Source organism: Macrobrachium rosenbergii, chromosome 20 (genome assembly GCF_040412425.1).
Source record: "Macrobrachium rosenbergii isolate ZJJX-2024 chromosome 20, ASM4041242v1, whole genome shotgun sequence".
NCBI lineage: Eukaryota > Metazoa > Arthropoda > Malacostraca > Decapoda > Palaemonidae > Macrobrachium > Macrobrachium rosenbergii.
Window position 1 is genome coordinate 39,906,787 of NC_089760.1, and position 15,202 is coordinate 39,921,988.

General features: G+C 36.8%; 1 protein-coding gene across 1 annotated transcript in view; it reads right to left on the minus strand.

Annotated features, from left to right (window-relative positions):
• The window catches only part of RhoGEF2 (Rho guanine nucleotide exchange factor 2), an 808,005-nt gene that overhangs the window by 185,521 nt on the left and 607,282 nt on the right, over positions 1-15,202 (minus strand). The window contains 1 exon segment of the mRNA XM_067122600.1: positions 10,191-10,256. Coding sequence (XP_066978701.1) covers positions 10,191-10,256 — 66 coding nt within the window.

Here is a 15,202-nt window from a genome sequence, read left to right on the forward strand (position 1 = left end):
GGCTGGGTGCAAGCGTTTGGGACAAGAGAGAGAGAGAGAGAGAGAGAGAGAGAGAGAGAGAGAGAGAGAGAGAGAGAGAGAGACCCACACTAACCGGATGTAAGGGAATTGAGCAATACAATATTTCGAGCTTATACACATAAAATATGTAAAATCCATATACTTCATTATTTCCTTGTTTTCTGCAGTCTCTTGCAAACTGTATAATTTTTTTAGTGTATAAACATACAAAATTTATATATATATATATATATATATATATATATATATATATATATATATATATATATATATATATATATATATATATATATATGAAAGGATCCACAACTGGACCTAATGTGCTCCTTCAAAAAAGAGAGAGAGAGAGAGAGAGAGAGAGAGAGAGAGAGAGAGAGAGAGAGAGAGAGAGAGAGAGAGAGAGATGTAATGAAAGAAAACAATGATGCATAATAACAATCTGTTCTCTCTCTCTCTCTTTTAAAACCGGCAGTGACTCAGGACGACCGAACCTGACGAACGATCCCGCCCACGAGGTCATGAAAAGCGCCGCCCGTAAGAGACAGCCTCACCTCTCTTGACCTCTTTTTATCTTCGCCGACCCAGAACAAAATACGACGGTCTGGAGAGAGAGAGAGAGAGAGAGAGAGAGAGAGAGAGAGAGAGAGAGAGAGAGAGAGAGAGAGACCCACCGATAAAAGCCACATTTATAAAAGCCTCATTTATCTGCTGGTTCTCACATTTCGGCCCTAATTGGGTTAATTTTTCAACTATGAGGGGTTAAGGAAAATGCACTTGACAGGAGAGAAGGTGATAAGGGAAAGAAAATAGGATTTCAGAACTCATAGTATTAGTAATACTTGGGGAGAGAGAGAGAGAGAGAGAGAGAGAGAGAGAGAGAGAGAGAGAGAGAGAGAGAGAGAGAGAGAGAGAGAGAGAGGCTGATAAGGTAAAGAAAATAGGATTTCAAAGCTAATATCATCTATAATACTTAGAAATATTACAGAGAGAGAGAGAGAGAGAAAAGTTAAGTATACCTTAGTTTAACCAGACCACTGAGCTGATTAACATCTCTTCTAGAGAGGGCTGGCCCGAAGGATTAGTTTATTTTACGTGGCTAAGAACCAACTGGTTACCTAGCAACGGGACCTACAGCTTATTGTGGAATCCGAACCACATTATAGCGAGAAATGAATTTCTATCGCCAGAAATAAATTCCTTATTCTTCATTGGCCGGTCGGAGATTCGAACTCGCGGACAGCAGAGTGCTAGCTGAGAACGGAACCCACTCACCCAACGAGAGAGAGAGAGAGAGAGAGAGAGAGAGAGAGAGAGAGAGAGAGAGAGAGAGAGAGAGAGAGAGAGGCTGGTGAGGTAAAGAGAATAGGATTTCAAAGCTAATATCATCTATAATACTTAGAAATATTAAAGAGAGAGAGAGAGAGAGAGAGAGAGAGAGAGAGAGAGAGAGAGAGAGAGAGAGAGAGAAAATTATAGTACCAGCTCCCTAGTTTTCACAAAGATTTGCTTCACACCAAAATAGATTCCTTTAAAGGTGAAAGAAGCGTTCATCTCGACCGTGCGAATTCCACCACCACCACCGCCGCCACACACACACAGAGAGAGAGAGAGAGAGAGAGAGAGAGAGAGAGAGAGAGAGAGAGAGAGAGAGAGAGAAGAGGCCAAAACTTCACGCCGGAGGAGGTTTTCTTTTCAAATAAGAGGAGAAAATATTTCGTCGTTTATTTATTTTCAGAGAAGGGAGTTTAAGCCAAATGGAGTCCTTTCATTTAATTCAACTTCCTCCTCAAAGATGAAGGTTCTAAAAATAAACCCATTTTTTTTTTCTGGATGTTAAATGCTTATTTGAATTCAATCTCGTACCGGGTAAAAATCAAAACTATCTACTGGGTAGGGTACTTAGATAAAGGTGGATAAATATCGATGTACCGTATGTCTATAAAAAAAAATAATTTGGCTTATTCACACTTTTTTCGTCATTTTGCTAATTACTAGTCAGTCAATTATAAACTTTTTCCTAATTGTTCAGGCATAATATAATTTCTAAATGGTAACGAAATAAAATAACATTCGTTAAAATACGAAATTTGGCAAGCAGCACTACGATGGGAAAATGAAGAAATTCAAAAGTAAAGCAAAAGAAAATGTGTATTTTTGTTGACACAGAAGCCTCGTCATCCCAAGCATCTTTAACCCCCCACCCCCCAAAAAAAAAAAAAAAAAAAAAAAACTCGGTTCAGCGGCCCCGTTTGTCCTTTCCTTAAAAGGAAGACAAAAGCAGTAGGAATAAATGTCACATTGAAATTCTGCTTTTTCTTCGAATACACTAGAGAGAGAGAGAGAGAGAGAGAGAGAGAGAGAGAGAGAGAGAGAGAGAGAGAGAGAGAGAGAGAGAGAGAGAGAGGGCCTCACTCTCCTTTACCTAATTTCATGGGTCCTTTGAAGAATAAGGAATAATCATTTCTTAAGTTCTGATTGCAATTTATTTCTTCCGCCTCAAATCAGCATAATTTTCGAGAAATCATATATCTCTTCAGTAAAGTCATTTCGTGTTTTTTCCCTCTCTGTTTCTGACAACTGCAGATATACTTTTGGATCTTTACATCCAAACAACAAGATACCTACACACCTTAGTAATAGTGCCTTGTATACTCACGAAACAGCTAAATTCAGCAGCTCACGTTACCCTGCTGAACTGAAGTGAATATAGAATTTAGGTGAAAGGCCATGCACTGGGACCTAAGAGGTTATTCAGCGCTGAAACGGAAATTGACAGTAAAAGGTCTGAAAGGTGTAACAGGAGGAAAACCTGGCAATTGCACTATGAATCAATTGTTAGGAGAGGGTGGAAAGTAAGATGGAAGAAACAGAATACGAAAGGAGATACAGTAAACGGAACGAAAGGGGCTGTAGCTAGGGGATGAAGGCACGCTGCAAAGAACCTTTAGTAATGCCTACAGTGCAAAGCACTAAGGGGGCATTACCCTATTACACCGAATGTCTACGTTTCCCCTTCATAGCGAGGGCTTACCCAATATATCCATATTAATAACGTTTCTTGCTTATTTGGTCAGAGTTCCTTTAATTCAAAAGCTATACACACGCGCATGATATGATTCATAATGTGCACATTCTCTTATAACTATCAAAGTTTTAAAACTACTTGAAAGTTCGTGCGCCTTTGCCTGATCTATTATTATTTTTTTTTATCTACTTCTCTACTTCTTCGTTAATACGCATAAACACTTTTGCCATTGTTTGTTATTATTTCATTACTCCCGTCTACACTTTATCAAATCTCTTTCTTATCATAGTTAAATTTTTTTATATTATTATGAATTCTAATTTGTGACGCATGGTGTACACATTTGATGACCTTTTTAGCTTGATACATCCGAAAACGTGCATTAATTCCCTGACTTCTTGGTCGTAATGAAAAAAAAAAAAAACCTCCAGGGAACTGAATACATGACTTATCAAATAACAACATGCGAAATATAAACTCTTAAGAGAACATAAGGCCAAAAAAAATTTTAAATATAACCAAAAAACCCTTCCAGGAAACAGCTGAAATATTTTACATAATTACCCACTTATAAACTCTTAACAGAACAGACAGCCAATTATAAACTATGAACGAAAACCCTTGCCAGGAAATAGCTGAAATAATTTACTTAAGTTACCCACTTATAAACTCTCAAGAGAGCATGGAGTCAAACAACTTTAAAATATAACCAAAAAGCCCTGCCAGGAAACAGCTGAAGTAATTTACCTGAGTTACCCACTTATAAACTCTAAAGAGAGCATGGAGCCAAACAATTTTAAATACTGAAAACCCTTGCCAGAAAACAGCTGGAATAATTTACGTAAGTTACCCACTTATAAACTCTAAAGAGAGCATAAACCCAAACAATTTTAAATACTGAAAACCCTTGCCAGAAAACAGCTGGAATAATTTACGTAAGTTACCCACTTATAAACTCTAAAGAGAGCATAAACCCAAACAATTTTAAATACTGAAAACCCTTGCCAGACAACAGCTGGAATAATTTACATACGTTACCAACTTAAAATCTCTTAAGAGAGCATAGGGACAAACAATTTTAAATATTCAAAATCCTTCCAGGAAACAGCTGGAATAACTGGCATAAGTCACCACTTATAAACTCTCACGAGAGCATAAGCCAAACAATTATAAACTATGAACGAACACCCTTGCCAGAAAACACCTGGAATAATTTATATACGCTACCCGCTTATAAACTCTTAAGAGAGCATAAAGCTAAACAGTTATGGAATATGAGCGAAAACCCTTGCCAGAAAATAGCTGGAATAATTTACATAAGTTACCCATTTATAAACTCTTAAGCGAGCATAAAGCCTAACAATTATAAAATGTGATCGAAAACCCTTGCCAGGAAAGCAGCTGGAATAATTGACAAAAGTTACCCACTTATAAATACTAAGAAAGCATAAACCTAAACAATTATAAAATATGATCGAAAACCCTTCCCAGGAAACAGCTGACATGATTGACAAAAGTTACCCACTTATAAACACTAAGAAAACATAAACCTAAACAATTATAAAATATGATGATCGAAAACCCTTGCCAGGAAACAGCTGACGCCCAGCTTCTCCTTCCAGAGGTCACGCCACAGAGAGAGAGAGAGAGAGAGAGAGAGAGAGAGAGAGAGAGAGAGAGAGAGAAAAAACGCACTGACACGCGCCCGAGAAGGAAAATGATTGGCTTCATTATACCGCTCGTTCAGCATCCATCCTCCATCCATCCTTCCTGATACAAAGGAATACCTCGGACAACAAAAGGGAGCTGGCGCGGACGGGCATTGTGCCAAAGGGTTTGCCCAAGTGATGATCCCGCTTTGTTGTTCCGAGATCACAGGCGCTGCATCGTAAATCGCGTTTGGGCCAGGGCATTTGGGGAAAAGGGTTCCTTCCTGACCTTGAATCTGACATGGTTATGGCGTGCATGCTAGAGTCAATCCTTTAAAATGGACTTTATTATTATTATTATTATTATTATTATTATTATTATTATTATTATTATTATTATTATTGATGAAGAAATCCACAATGGTGTAGGTGTAGCAATATAGTAAGAGTATATATTGTATATACATGTTTTGTATATATATTCAAATACACATTTTTACATCTACACCACTGTGGGTTTCTTCATTACATTATTATTATTATTATTATTATTATTATTATTATTATTATTATTATTATTATTCAAAAAAGAAACCCAGTTCATACGGAACATGCCTACGGAGCCACTGATTTGAAATTTTGCTAAGTCATATACAAAAATTTTGCTAAACCATATACATGCGCTCGCTAAAATGATGAACTCAAGTCTCGTCGAGATAATTAAGAAAACTGCCACAGTACCCATATCACTTTAAAGGGCAGGAATTTAAATCATTAAATCCCTCTGTCGAGTGTTCCACGCCGATCCCTCATTGAGGCGAACAATGCTACTTCCACTATAAAAGAGAAGGTTAACGACTTGCATTGGGTTGCACATATCACATGACAGCCCCTATAAATAGCTTCCGCTCTCTCTCTCTCTCTCTCTCTCTCTCTCTCTCTCTCTCTCTCTCTCTCTCTCTCTCTCGTTTCCATGTACTAAGATCCACTTAGAATTGGGAGCCCATATAGCGCTCTCTCTCTCTCTCTCTCTCTCGTTTCCATATACTACGATCCACTTAGAACTGGGAGCCATTTAGCGCTCTCTCTCTCTCTCTCTCTCTCTCTCTCTCTCTCTCTCTCTCTCGTTTATCACCTAAAGGTCGTTTCAACGTAGTACAATCAAGGAAATATGAATAAAATGAAAAAGAATATGAAAAACATGACGCGAACTTCTAACTTAGAAGCGGTACATAACGGGCAATAAAAAAAGTGGTCTCATCACTGGTCAAGGACAACCAATGACATTTCACACTTTAGCTTTCCTATTTTTATACTACAAAATCATATTACGACCTACAACATGAACTTGTGACATGGTAGCATATACATTCTGTCTCCCCAGAGATTTAATTTATATTCACAGCTTTAAAAAAAATTAATTTTCACGGCTGGTGTTTTAAGGTCACCGTCTCGTATAAATAAGTTTATTTACAAATTGTCACACACTAGGTAAACTGAAATAGAAACAAAGTTAAAAGCGGAATGTACACGGTATTTACGAATTTCACAAGGTAAAGTAATTTTGCAAGGATACCTTGTCTAATGAAATGTCTTACAATCATATATATCTTTACTTCACATACATACATATATATATATATATATATATATATATATATATATATATATATATATATATACATGGTCGACGATAATAAATAGGAATCATTTTTAAAAATCAGCAAAAAATAAATAGGATTCACAAGGTACTTGAAAGTCACCTATGTGCGATCTCTCCTTAACAAAAGCTGTAAAAAGTGATGTACCAAGCCAAACTGCATATAAAATTTTTAACAATCAGTGAATAAAAAGGTAAAATACGATGCCCCATCACAATCGAGTAATAAATAACTAACCGGTAACGTGTACCTCTTGAAAAACCTGAATATAAAGGTATCCTCTCTCTCTCTCTCTCTCTCTCTCTCTCTCTCTCTCTCTCTCTCTCTCTCTCTCTCTCTCTCTCTCATACACACACGAGAACCGTTATACAGCAATGGGTCACATCCAACGCCTATAGTCGTATCCAGGGTCAGACAGATATACAAATTTCTTTCTAGTTCCGCATTAGGTAGACGTAGAGAGAGAGAGAGAGAGAGAGAGAGAGAGAGAGAGAGAGAGAGAGAGAGAGAGAGTAGTCTGGGTTTTGGGGATGAATGGATAATAAGATGACCACAGAGCTGGGAAAAGTTTGTAGCAAATTTAACTATGCAACCTTTGTCTCGTATAACGGTACATTGACTCGAGCGTTCTTCCAGGAAGTTCAGCATTCACTCGGCCACCGGAGAGATGAGACAACTGATTAACTGTGGGTTATCTGGCGTCACAACTACCAGGGTCACTGACGCCGGAGAGAAGATTAATGTAAGTGAACAATGTGGAGAAGTATAAACTGCAACAGCAAAACCCTGGAAACTCACTGAATCAAATAAATTTTTGAAGTACCCCAAATCATCCATCCCGCCATATACCATGAGAAATATTTCGAAAAAAAAAAATGTAAAAGACAAATTAACAGCTACGCCAAAAGGGGGAAGAGAGAGAGAGAGAGAGAGAGAGAGAGAGAGAGAGAGAGAGAGAGAGAGAGAGAGAGAGAGAGAGATATGAGGAACCACAAAATGATGAGAGCAATAGACAAAGCAGTGCGTGGGTTCACAGTGCAAAGCATAAACGCTTCCGCCCACGGCAGATCTAAACGAACACACACACATCTGCCTCGGGCGGCCTATTTATATCCTACCAAGACGTAAAAATCCTTTTTTCAGTCTCTCTCTCTCTCTCCAATCCACCCACTCAATCTCGACGTCTTTTTCCGCGAAGTCTAAAGGAAAAAATAAAAATAAAAGCGTCTTATTTCAATGATGAATTCTACCCTGAGAGAGAGAGAGAGAGAGAGAGAGAGAGAGAGAGAGAGAGAGAGAGAGAGAGAGAGAGAGAGGAACTCCTCGTGAGAGTTTAAGTCGGAGGAGATTATAATCATTAATTTAAATAAGAACTATATAACTATGGAATTAAATCATGAATTCACAGTGAAACCGATATTATATATACATATATATTTGTCTATATAATTAATGCAGAATACTCTATAGCTTAGGAATATATGTCCTTTTGTGAGTAATTAAACTCAGTATTAATCATGCGTCATCCAAAAAAGGTATATGAATATATAAAATATCCGATACCAATGGGTACTGGTGGCTTAATATTTGAACGTATATAATGTAATGAGTGTGTATATATATAATGTATATATATATACTGTATATGTATGTATATATATACACATATATATATGTATATATATATTTTTCTAGTGCTCGGTTTACGAACGTGAGGGAGAAAAAATATCAAATAATGGCGGGCGTTTACGCAATTTTCTTTCTCATTTCAAATCATCACTCACCCTTTACACGCCATAGGAACGAAAGTGAACTTGAAAAACAAATCGTCATTCATTTATACTTTCAAGTGCGCTGATGGTTTTATTGTATACCGGATAATACATCTTTAATAAATGAAAATCATTTGCGAGAAAAATCGCCTTGAAACAACTACTCATTTAATTTAATAAAATAATACGTGACGAGCAACTAAACACACATACAATAATTATATGTACATATATGTATACATATACATATATACTGTGTGTATGTATATATATATATATATATATATATATATATATATATATATATATATATATATTTACAGTATATAGTATATATATATATATATATATATATATATATATATATATATATATATATATATATATATATATATATATATAATATATATAGCAAAATATACTGTAAAATAAAGCATGTAACAGACCTAGTTTCACACCAAAACATGAACCAAATTTAAACGTACAAACCTTTGAACGGTGCTGAAAGGGAAACAAACACATTAAAAATGCTCATGAATGACAAATCATCCGTCAGAAATGGTAACTCAGACCACACGGCGGATAATAATCTAAGATAACAACTCACCTGTGCTACCTGATCTAATATCAACATCACGTGCGGTTAAAGGAAAAAAAAATACATATATCTAACCAAAAGTTTGTTAAGATACATCAAACGGAAAACAGCGTGACCGTCGATTTTGTTAAGACAAACCATTAAATTAAGATACAAGAGTGGGGGTGCCAAAGCAAATACATTAAAAAAACTGATTATTAATGGGAAAATGAAAGCGACAATCAAGACATGCAAATAAAACAAATGAAAATTAACAACTACAGCTAAAGTGAACTGAAACAAATCTGGTGGTGTGTTTGTTTCAACCAAAGTGCAAAGGAACAAAAAACGTACAGGAGACTGTTTTTGTTCGTCTAGCAGACATGATCTGAAGAATGGCCGGGAATGGGGTATAAATAAAAGTATTTCGCAGAGAGAGAGAGAGAGAGAGAGAGAGAGAGAGAGAGAGAGAGAGAGAGAGAGAGAGAGAGAGCAATTAACCACCTAATTTCGTGAAAACGAATGAGGTGTATGAGGAAAATTCTGGATAAGAGTCTGAATCAATATCAATTTGGTGACAACTGGTCAAACGGTAGTAAGTATGAATAGGAGAAGACTGGTAGGATAGAAATCTGTGTAAGAGACAAAATTAAAGCAAATATTTAATTTTAAAAAATCATGAAAAGCAGAAACTGCAAAGCACTACACATCACACTGGCTCTCGAACAACGCTTCGTATTTTAGGCAGGACCATACACAGGAAGAGAAGTTAATACCAAAGGCATAAAAAAAAACATTAAGCGCAGTCAAACCGGAGTTTTGGTGTTTTTTTTTTCTTTAAGAAATGACGAAAACAGATGTCCTTAAGATTCGGAAGCCGACAGCGCTAAAAAAGCAGCAGCGTTTCATAAAGAAGAAGGATTTGGATAGAGAGAGAGAGAGAGAGAGAGAGAGAGAGAGAGAGAGAGAGAGAGAGAGAGAGAGAGAGAGAGAGAGGTGGGGAGGGATGTAGGAATTCGATAATTGGGAGGGAAAATAAATTATAAGGTAAGGGAGAAATGATGATAAGTGCTCTTATCTAAAGAAAACTACGATTTCAACATAAAACAGACCTAACTCAGGTCATGTTCTAAACTAAGTGACTGACTTGGGGTAACTCAAGTCATCAAGTTCTAATCTACGTAACTGCTTGAAGAAAAGGCAAACTAAAGCTATCAGTGTTCGTAACATAAGACTGACGAAAATGATAAAAAAGTGTACAAATGGTTAATGGCCAAAAATATAAATATATATAACTAAAACCAAATGTTAGTAAAAAATGGTGTTAACTACATGAAAGGGTCTTCCCTTCGGTGGTATCATCGGGATGGGATTATGAATAAGAGGAGAGAGAGAGAGAGAGAGAGAGAGAGAGAGAGAGAGAGAGAGATTTACATTCAACCACAATGAAGACACAAGACATGTGCAGAGATGACAACAACTCACATTAACTCTGACTGTGAAGCCCAGGCAGACTGAAGGAACCTCAATGTATTGGAGACGGCAGCGCTGCTGTAAAAATGCACACAGGACCAACGTTACACACCTACATACGCACGCACATAAAAGGTGTACATAGAAAGGGAGTTTCCGGTATGTATAATACACACACATACACACGTACTGTACGTGTACAGAGAGAGATGTTTTAGAGATAAAAACACACCAGTCAGTAGATATTATGTACACACCAAAAATATTCATGAATAGATAAAAAAAAAAATTAAAAAGACGCATGCAGAACTAGTATATAAATTATCTATGGAAACATGTAAGGGAATGATTATGAAATCTGGACAGTCTATATACACATTAATTATTTGGAAAAAATCTGGAAAAAATTTACATACATGAAGAGCAGCAGGATAAATATAATCAGCCAAGTCTACGAGTTACCAGAGAGGGGATGAGACAGCCAGAATGAATATTACCAAAGTATAACTTACACCTTTTAACCAATAGCAAAGCGACTAAAATGTCATCATCAAGCCTTTACTAAGGATAAACAAGCATTTCTACTATATACACATGAAAGCAGGAGCACCGATCACAACTATGCCTTCCAAGAACCAAATGAATACAGGACATAAACAACACAGAGGTATTAAGCACCAGCCCACAAGAGGAGAGTTACCAAAAGCACAAACAATTCCAGTATGCAAATCTACGAGTTGTCGAAAAAGCACCCACCCTTACAAGGACCTATTCATACTGTTTAAAACGATCTTTTTTTTTTTTTTTTTATTAATCCAAGCATTTCAAGACTAACTTAAATATTACCAATTGAACATCAGTCGAATAGGGTCCTTTTGTCCGACTCAAATCCTCAAAACCATTCTTACTAGGATTTATTGATACCATTTAAAACGGCGATTTTTTTTTTTTTTTTTTTTTTGCGGGAGATTTTTTTGGGGGAGGGAGGGAGAATCGAAGCACTTTAGGACTGATGTTAGTACTGAACACCAGGCGAACAAAGACCGTATGTCAGACTCAGTTCCCTTGCATCGTTCTTACTAAGGCTTATTGATGTCATTTAAAATGGTGTCTTTTTTTTTTTTTTTTTTTTTTTAGAATCGAAGAATTTCAGGAATGACGTAAGTTAATATCAGGTGAATGAAGACCTTATGTCAGACTCAATCCCTTAACATCGTTTTCTTCGACACATAAAATATGAATACGGAAAACAATATCTATATAAAAGTAAAAAAAAAAAAAAAAAAAGTCAAGTCGATCAGTTTCAAGTTCTGCATTTTCCTACAGTCCCTTTGGCTTTCACTGTCCGTAAACATCGATACCTAGGAACTTCATAAAACACCTAATCTGTGAGAGCGAGAAGAGAGATTAATTTTAGCACGGCGCTCAGAAGCCCTGAGATAAGACAACGCCAGTAGGGGGTCGGCACTAAGGCAACTTTGGACCAATGATTCAACAGACATTCTTTTTTTTTTATTATTATTATTATTCCTCTGCACCGACTCCTTTTCCAATACAATCGAATCGACATGAAAGTACCTAATTATGTGTCTGGTCCTCGGAAGGTCAATTACATATATAGCTCTTGAAATTCATTTTAAATTGCCAGCGTCCAAATAATATTTTTCTATATACGTCTTGTCTAGTCTGAATACATGTAATAATATTTCATATATTATACAATTATCGTATAAACTTTTCTAATATGAGCACTGTATATACAGGAAAACTCGAATTTACTAGTATAGTGAGTCACATTCAGGAAAGGATTCACTTTCCATTTCAAAGTTATCATTCAAACAAACACGTCTCACCCATATGATATCTCGTCTGCGAATTTCCATTCAATTGCACTTTCATTCCACGCGAAAATGAACAGCTTCAAGAATTATTATTATTATTATTATTATTATTATTATTATTATTATTATTATTATTATTAGTCAGAAGATGAACCCTATTCATACGGAACAAGCCCACCAAAGGAGCCACGGACTTGAAATTCAAGCTTCCAAAGAAAGTGGTGTTCATTTGGAACTATGACAATGTAAAGGGAAACACAGAGAGAAGAGATCTCACTTATTAAAAATAAATAAATAAATAAATAAATGTGTCCGGAAAAAATCCAAACCAAACCTCAAGAAAGGTGCCCTTTTACTCAAACATCACCCACGACAAAAGCTGTCCAGGGGATCGAAGACTAGAAATATACGATCTTACTCAATGTAAACCTCCTGCAGATCAAGGACTCCGTCCAACTCTCTTCTCAGCAGGTTGTCAGATACATGCGGGCATTAGTCAGCAGACACGATTGCCCGTTTACGTCTGTACAGGAATTTCGCCGTCTTAAGTTGTAGAGTAGACTTTCTCACTGGGTGGACGGGTAATCAGCAATTCATATATTATAATAAAGTTGACTCTACAAGGCGAGTAAGAAAATTATCACTGCAGCAGTGGGCGACGGGTGATGGGCTCATATATATATATATATATATATATATATATATATATATATATATATATATATATATATATATATATATATATATATATATATATATATATAATTTTCGAGTCTTACTTGTGCATGTATGTATGCATGCGAATGTAACCAACTTATGATATTAAATAACAAAAATAATCCTTTTTTACTCATGACGAATCTATAATAAGAGCGCAGGCCCAAACAAAAATTTTACTCGTTAACCGAAAACACTAAGGCATTTCAACGCCTAACAAAAAATCGATATTTTAAATTAGTCCTCCTCGCCCTAGGAGTTTCTCCAATAGGAAAGGTAATAGGAAAGGTAATGAGAATTCTTAAAAAAAGAAAAACAAAATACCATCTTTTCTCCCGACGTAAATGGACTCGGTATCTTTATTTCCCCCCGATCACTTTTAATCTCAATTTCCTTCCCCCACGATCTGCACAAGAGAACCATTAAATAAAAAAAAAAAATCCTTTGGAGAGGATATGGGGTAGGGAAAGAAAACAGGTGCCTAACAGGTCCCAAAAACTTTCCCCCCGTAACCATCTCGTAAAAAAGGGACATATGGTAATGGCACCTGTTACAGGTACTAACCTTTTCCTGAACAGTCTCTCTCTCTCTCTCTCTCTCTCTCTCTCTCTCTCTCTCTCTCTCTCTCTCTCTCTCTCTCTCTCTATTTCACGGCAGGGAAAAGTAGAGGATAAAATTCCCCCACCCGGAAGGCGAACACAAAGTGGTCAATACAATCTCCACTGGAAAAAGTATATCCATTTCCTTTACAAAAAAGGAAAAAAAATAGTTTCTGATTAATTATGAAACACCGTAACGTATAAAAGAAATAAACACGGGGGTGGAGGGGATTATAGCGTACTATTTCCATAAAGAAAACAATGAAGACCCCCTCCCCTTGGGCTCCCCACCCCCAAAGCTCACCGCCGGGGGAAAATATGTGAAATCCATAACGTATTCCTTTCCAGTCGTCTGTTCTCCCACCCGGCGGGAGCCGGTGCCGGTGTAGGCTGTGCCATGCTGCAGCAGTGGCTGTCTGCTGCTGTTGCTGCTGCTGCTGTTGCTATGGACGCCAAATCCGACTTTCTTCTTTTTACCCCTCCAGCTGAGAAAAGGGAAATCAGCTTCGGATATCGGAATCCGTCTTTTTTTTTTTTCCAAGGGAAATCTGTTTGAGTTTCCACAGAACCCGGCCTAAGCGGAGCAGTAATTAGACGTTTGCCAATGCGATGCGAACAAAGGAGCGCAGCTTCGATACTAATCGAAGATCAGAGTATATTAATTAGTGATACTCGTGATACCTCGAGGCAAAAATGTCACGATAGTAGATGTACAATCATTCTCACTGAATACCCAAGCAACAAAGCAACTACAATAAGAAAAAATAATAGTAAATAGTGTCTCACTATTATTATTTTTTTCTTATTAACTTAATAGCCCACACTTCAAAAATGTTTTACTAAATTTTTAATAAGAGAGTAAGACCATACATTCAAGTGTGCAAAACAGCTGATTAGACGTTTTGAATGCAAATTAATCTTGACAGCACACGAGAGAGAGAGAGAGAGAGAGAGAGAGAGAGAGAGAGAGAGAGAGAGAGAGAGAGAGAGAGAGAGCATATGTTCATACAGTGGGCTTGATTGAGAATAATACTCGCTTTGTACACATATTAACATTCACAGACACATACAATACACTCACACACACAAGCAATTTTACCCCTTCACAAGGGGTACCTCCAGAAATTAAAGACAACAGTCAACAATTACACCTTCACACACACATATATACCACCAGTAACCAGTCGAACCCTCATAAAGAAACTGCGCCATTCAACTATTTCTTGCAGGCACCCTCTCGCTCAAGCATACATAAAGCAGAGCAAGAATTCTAGCAGGCGTGCATGCTATAATCGCTGATATGAATCGATAATAAATAATCCATTAAAAAAATTGCCGTTCTAGGCAATACAAAAGCAATGAAATATTAACCACAAAGTGTACAGAACTTCACCTGACATATTCAAAGCAATCATTAAATATTTACAACAAAAAAATCAAACGTCGTGGAAATCAATAGCGTTTCGCAAGAGAGAAAATACCCAGATTGATAGGGGCATTTGTCATTCACTTTATCTAATCCTCGTCTAGCTATCCAATGCAGTCTGTTACGAGTTCACTGACATGCCTGGTATGGATTTGCCCTCATACATAAGAAAATTTGCGTTTTATATATAAAAGCACATACACATACATACATACATACACATACACACACGAACACACACAAACCTTAACACTTTTTTTTACTTGCCTCACTTCTTGATAGATAGATAGATAAAATATAGAATTTTGGCCGAAGGCCAAGCGCTGGGACCTATGAGGTCATTCAGCGCTGAAACGGTTTGAAAGGTGTAACAAGAGGAAAACCTCGCAGTTCCACTATATAAGAATTGTTGGGAGAGGCTGGAAAGCAAGATGGAAGAAA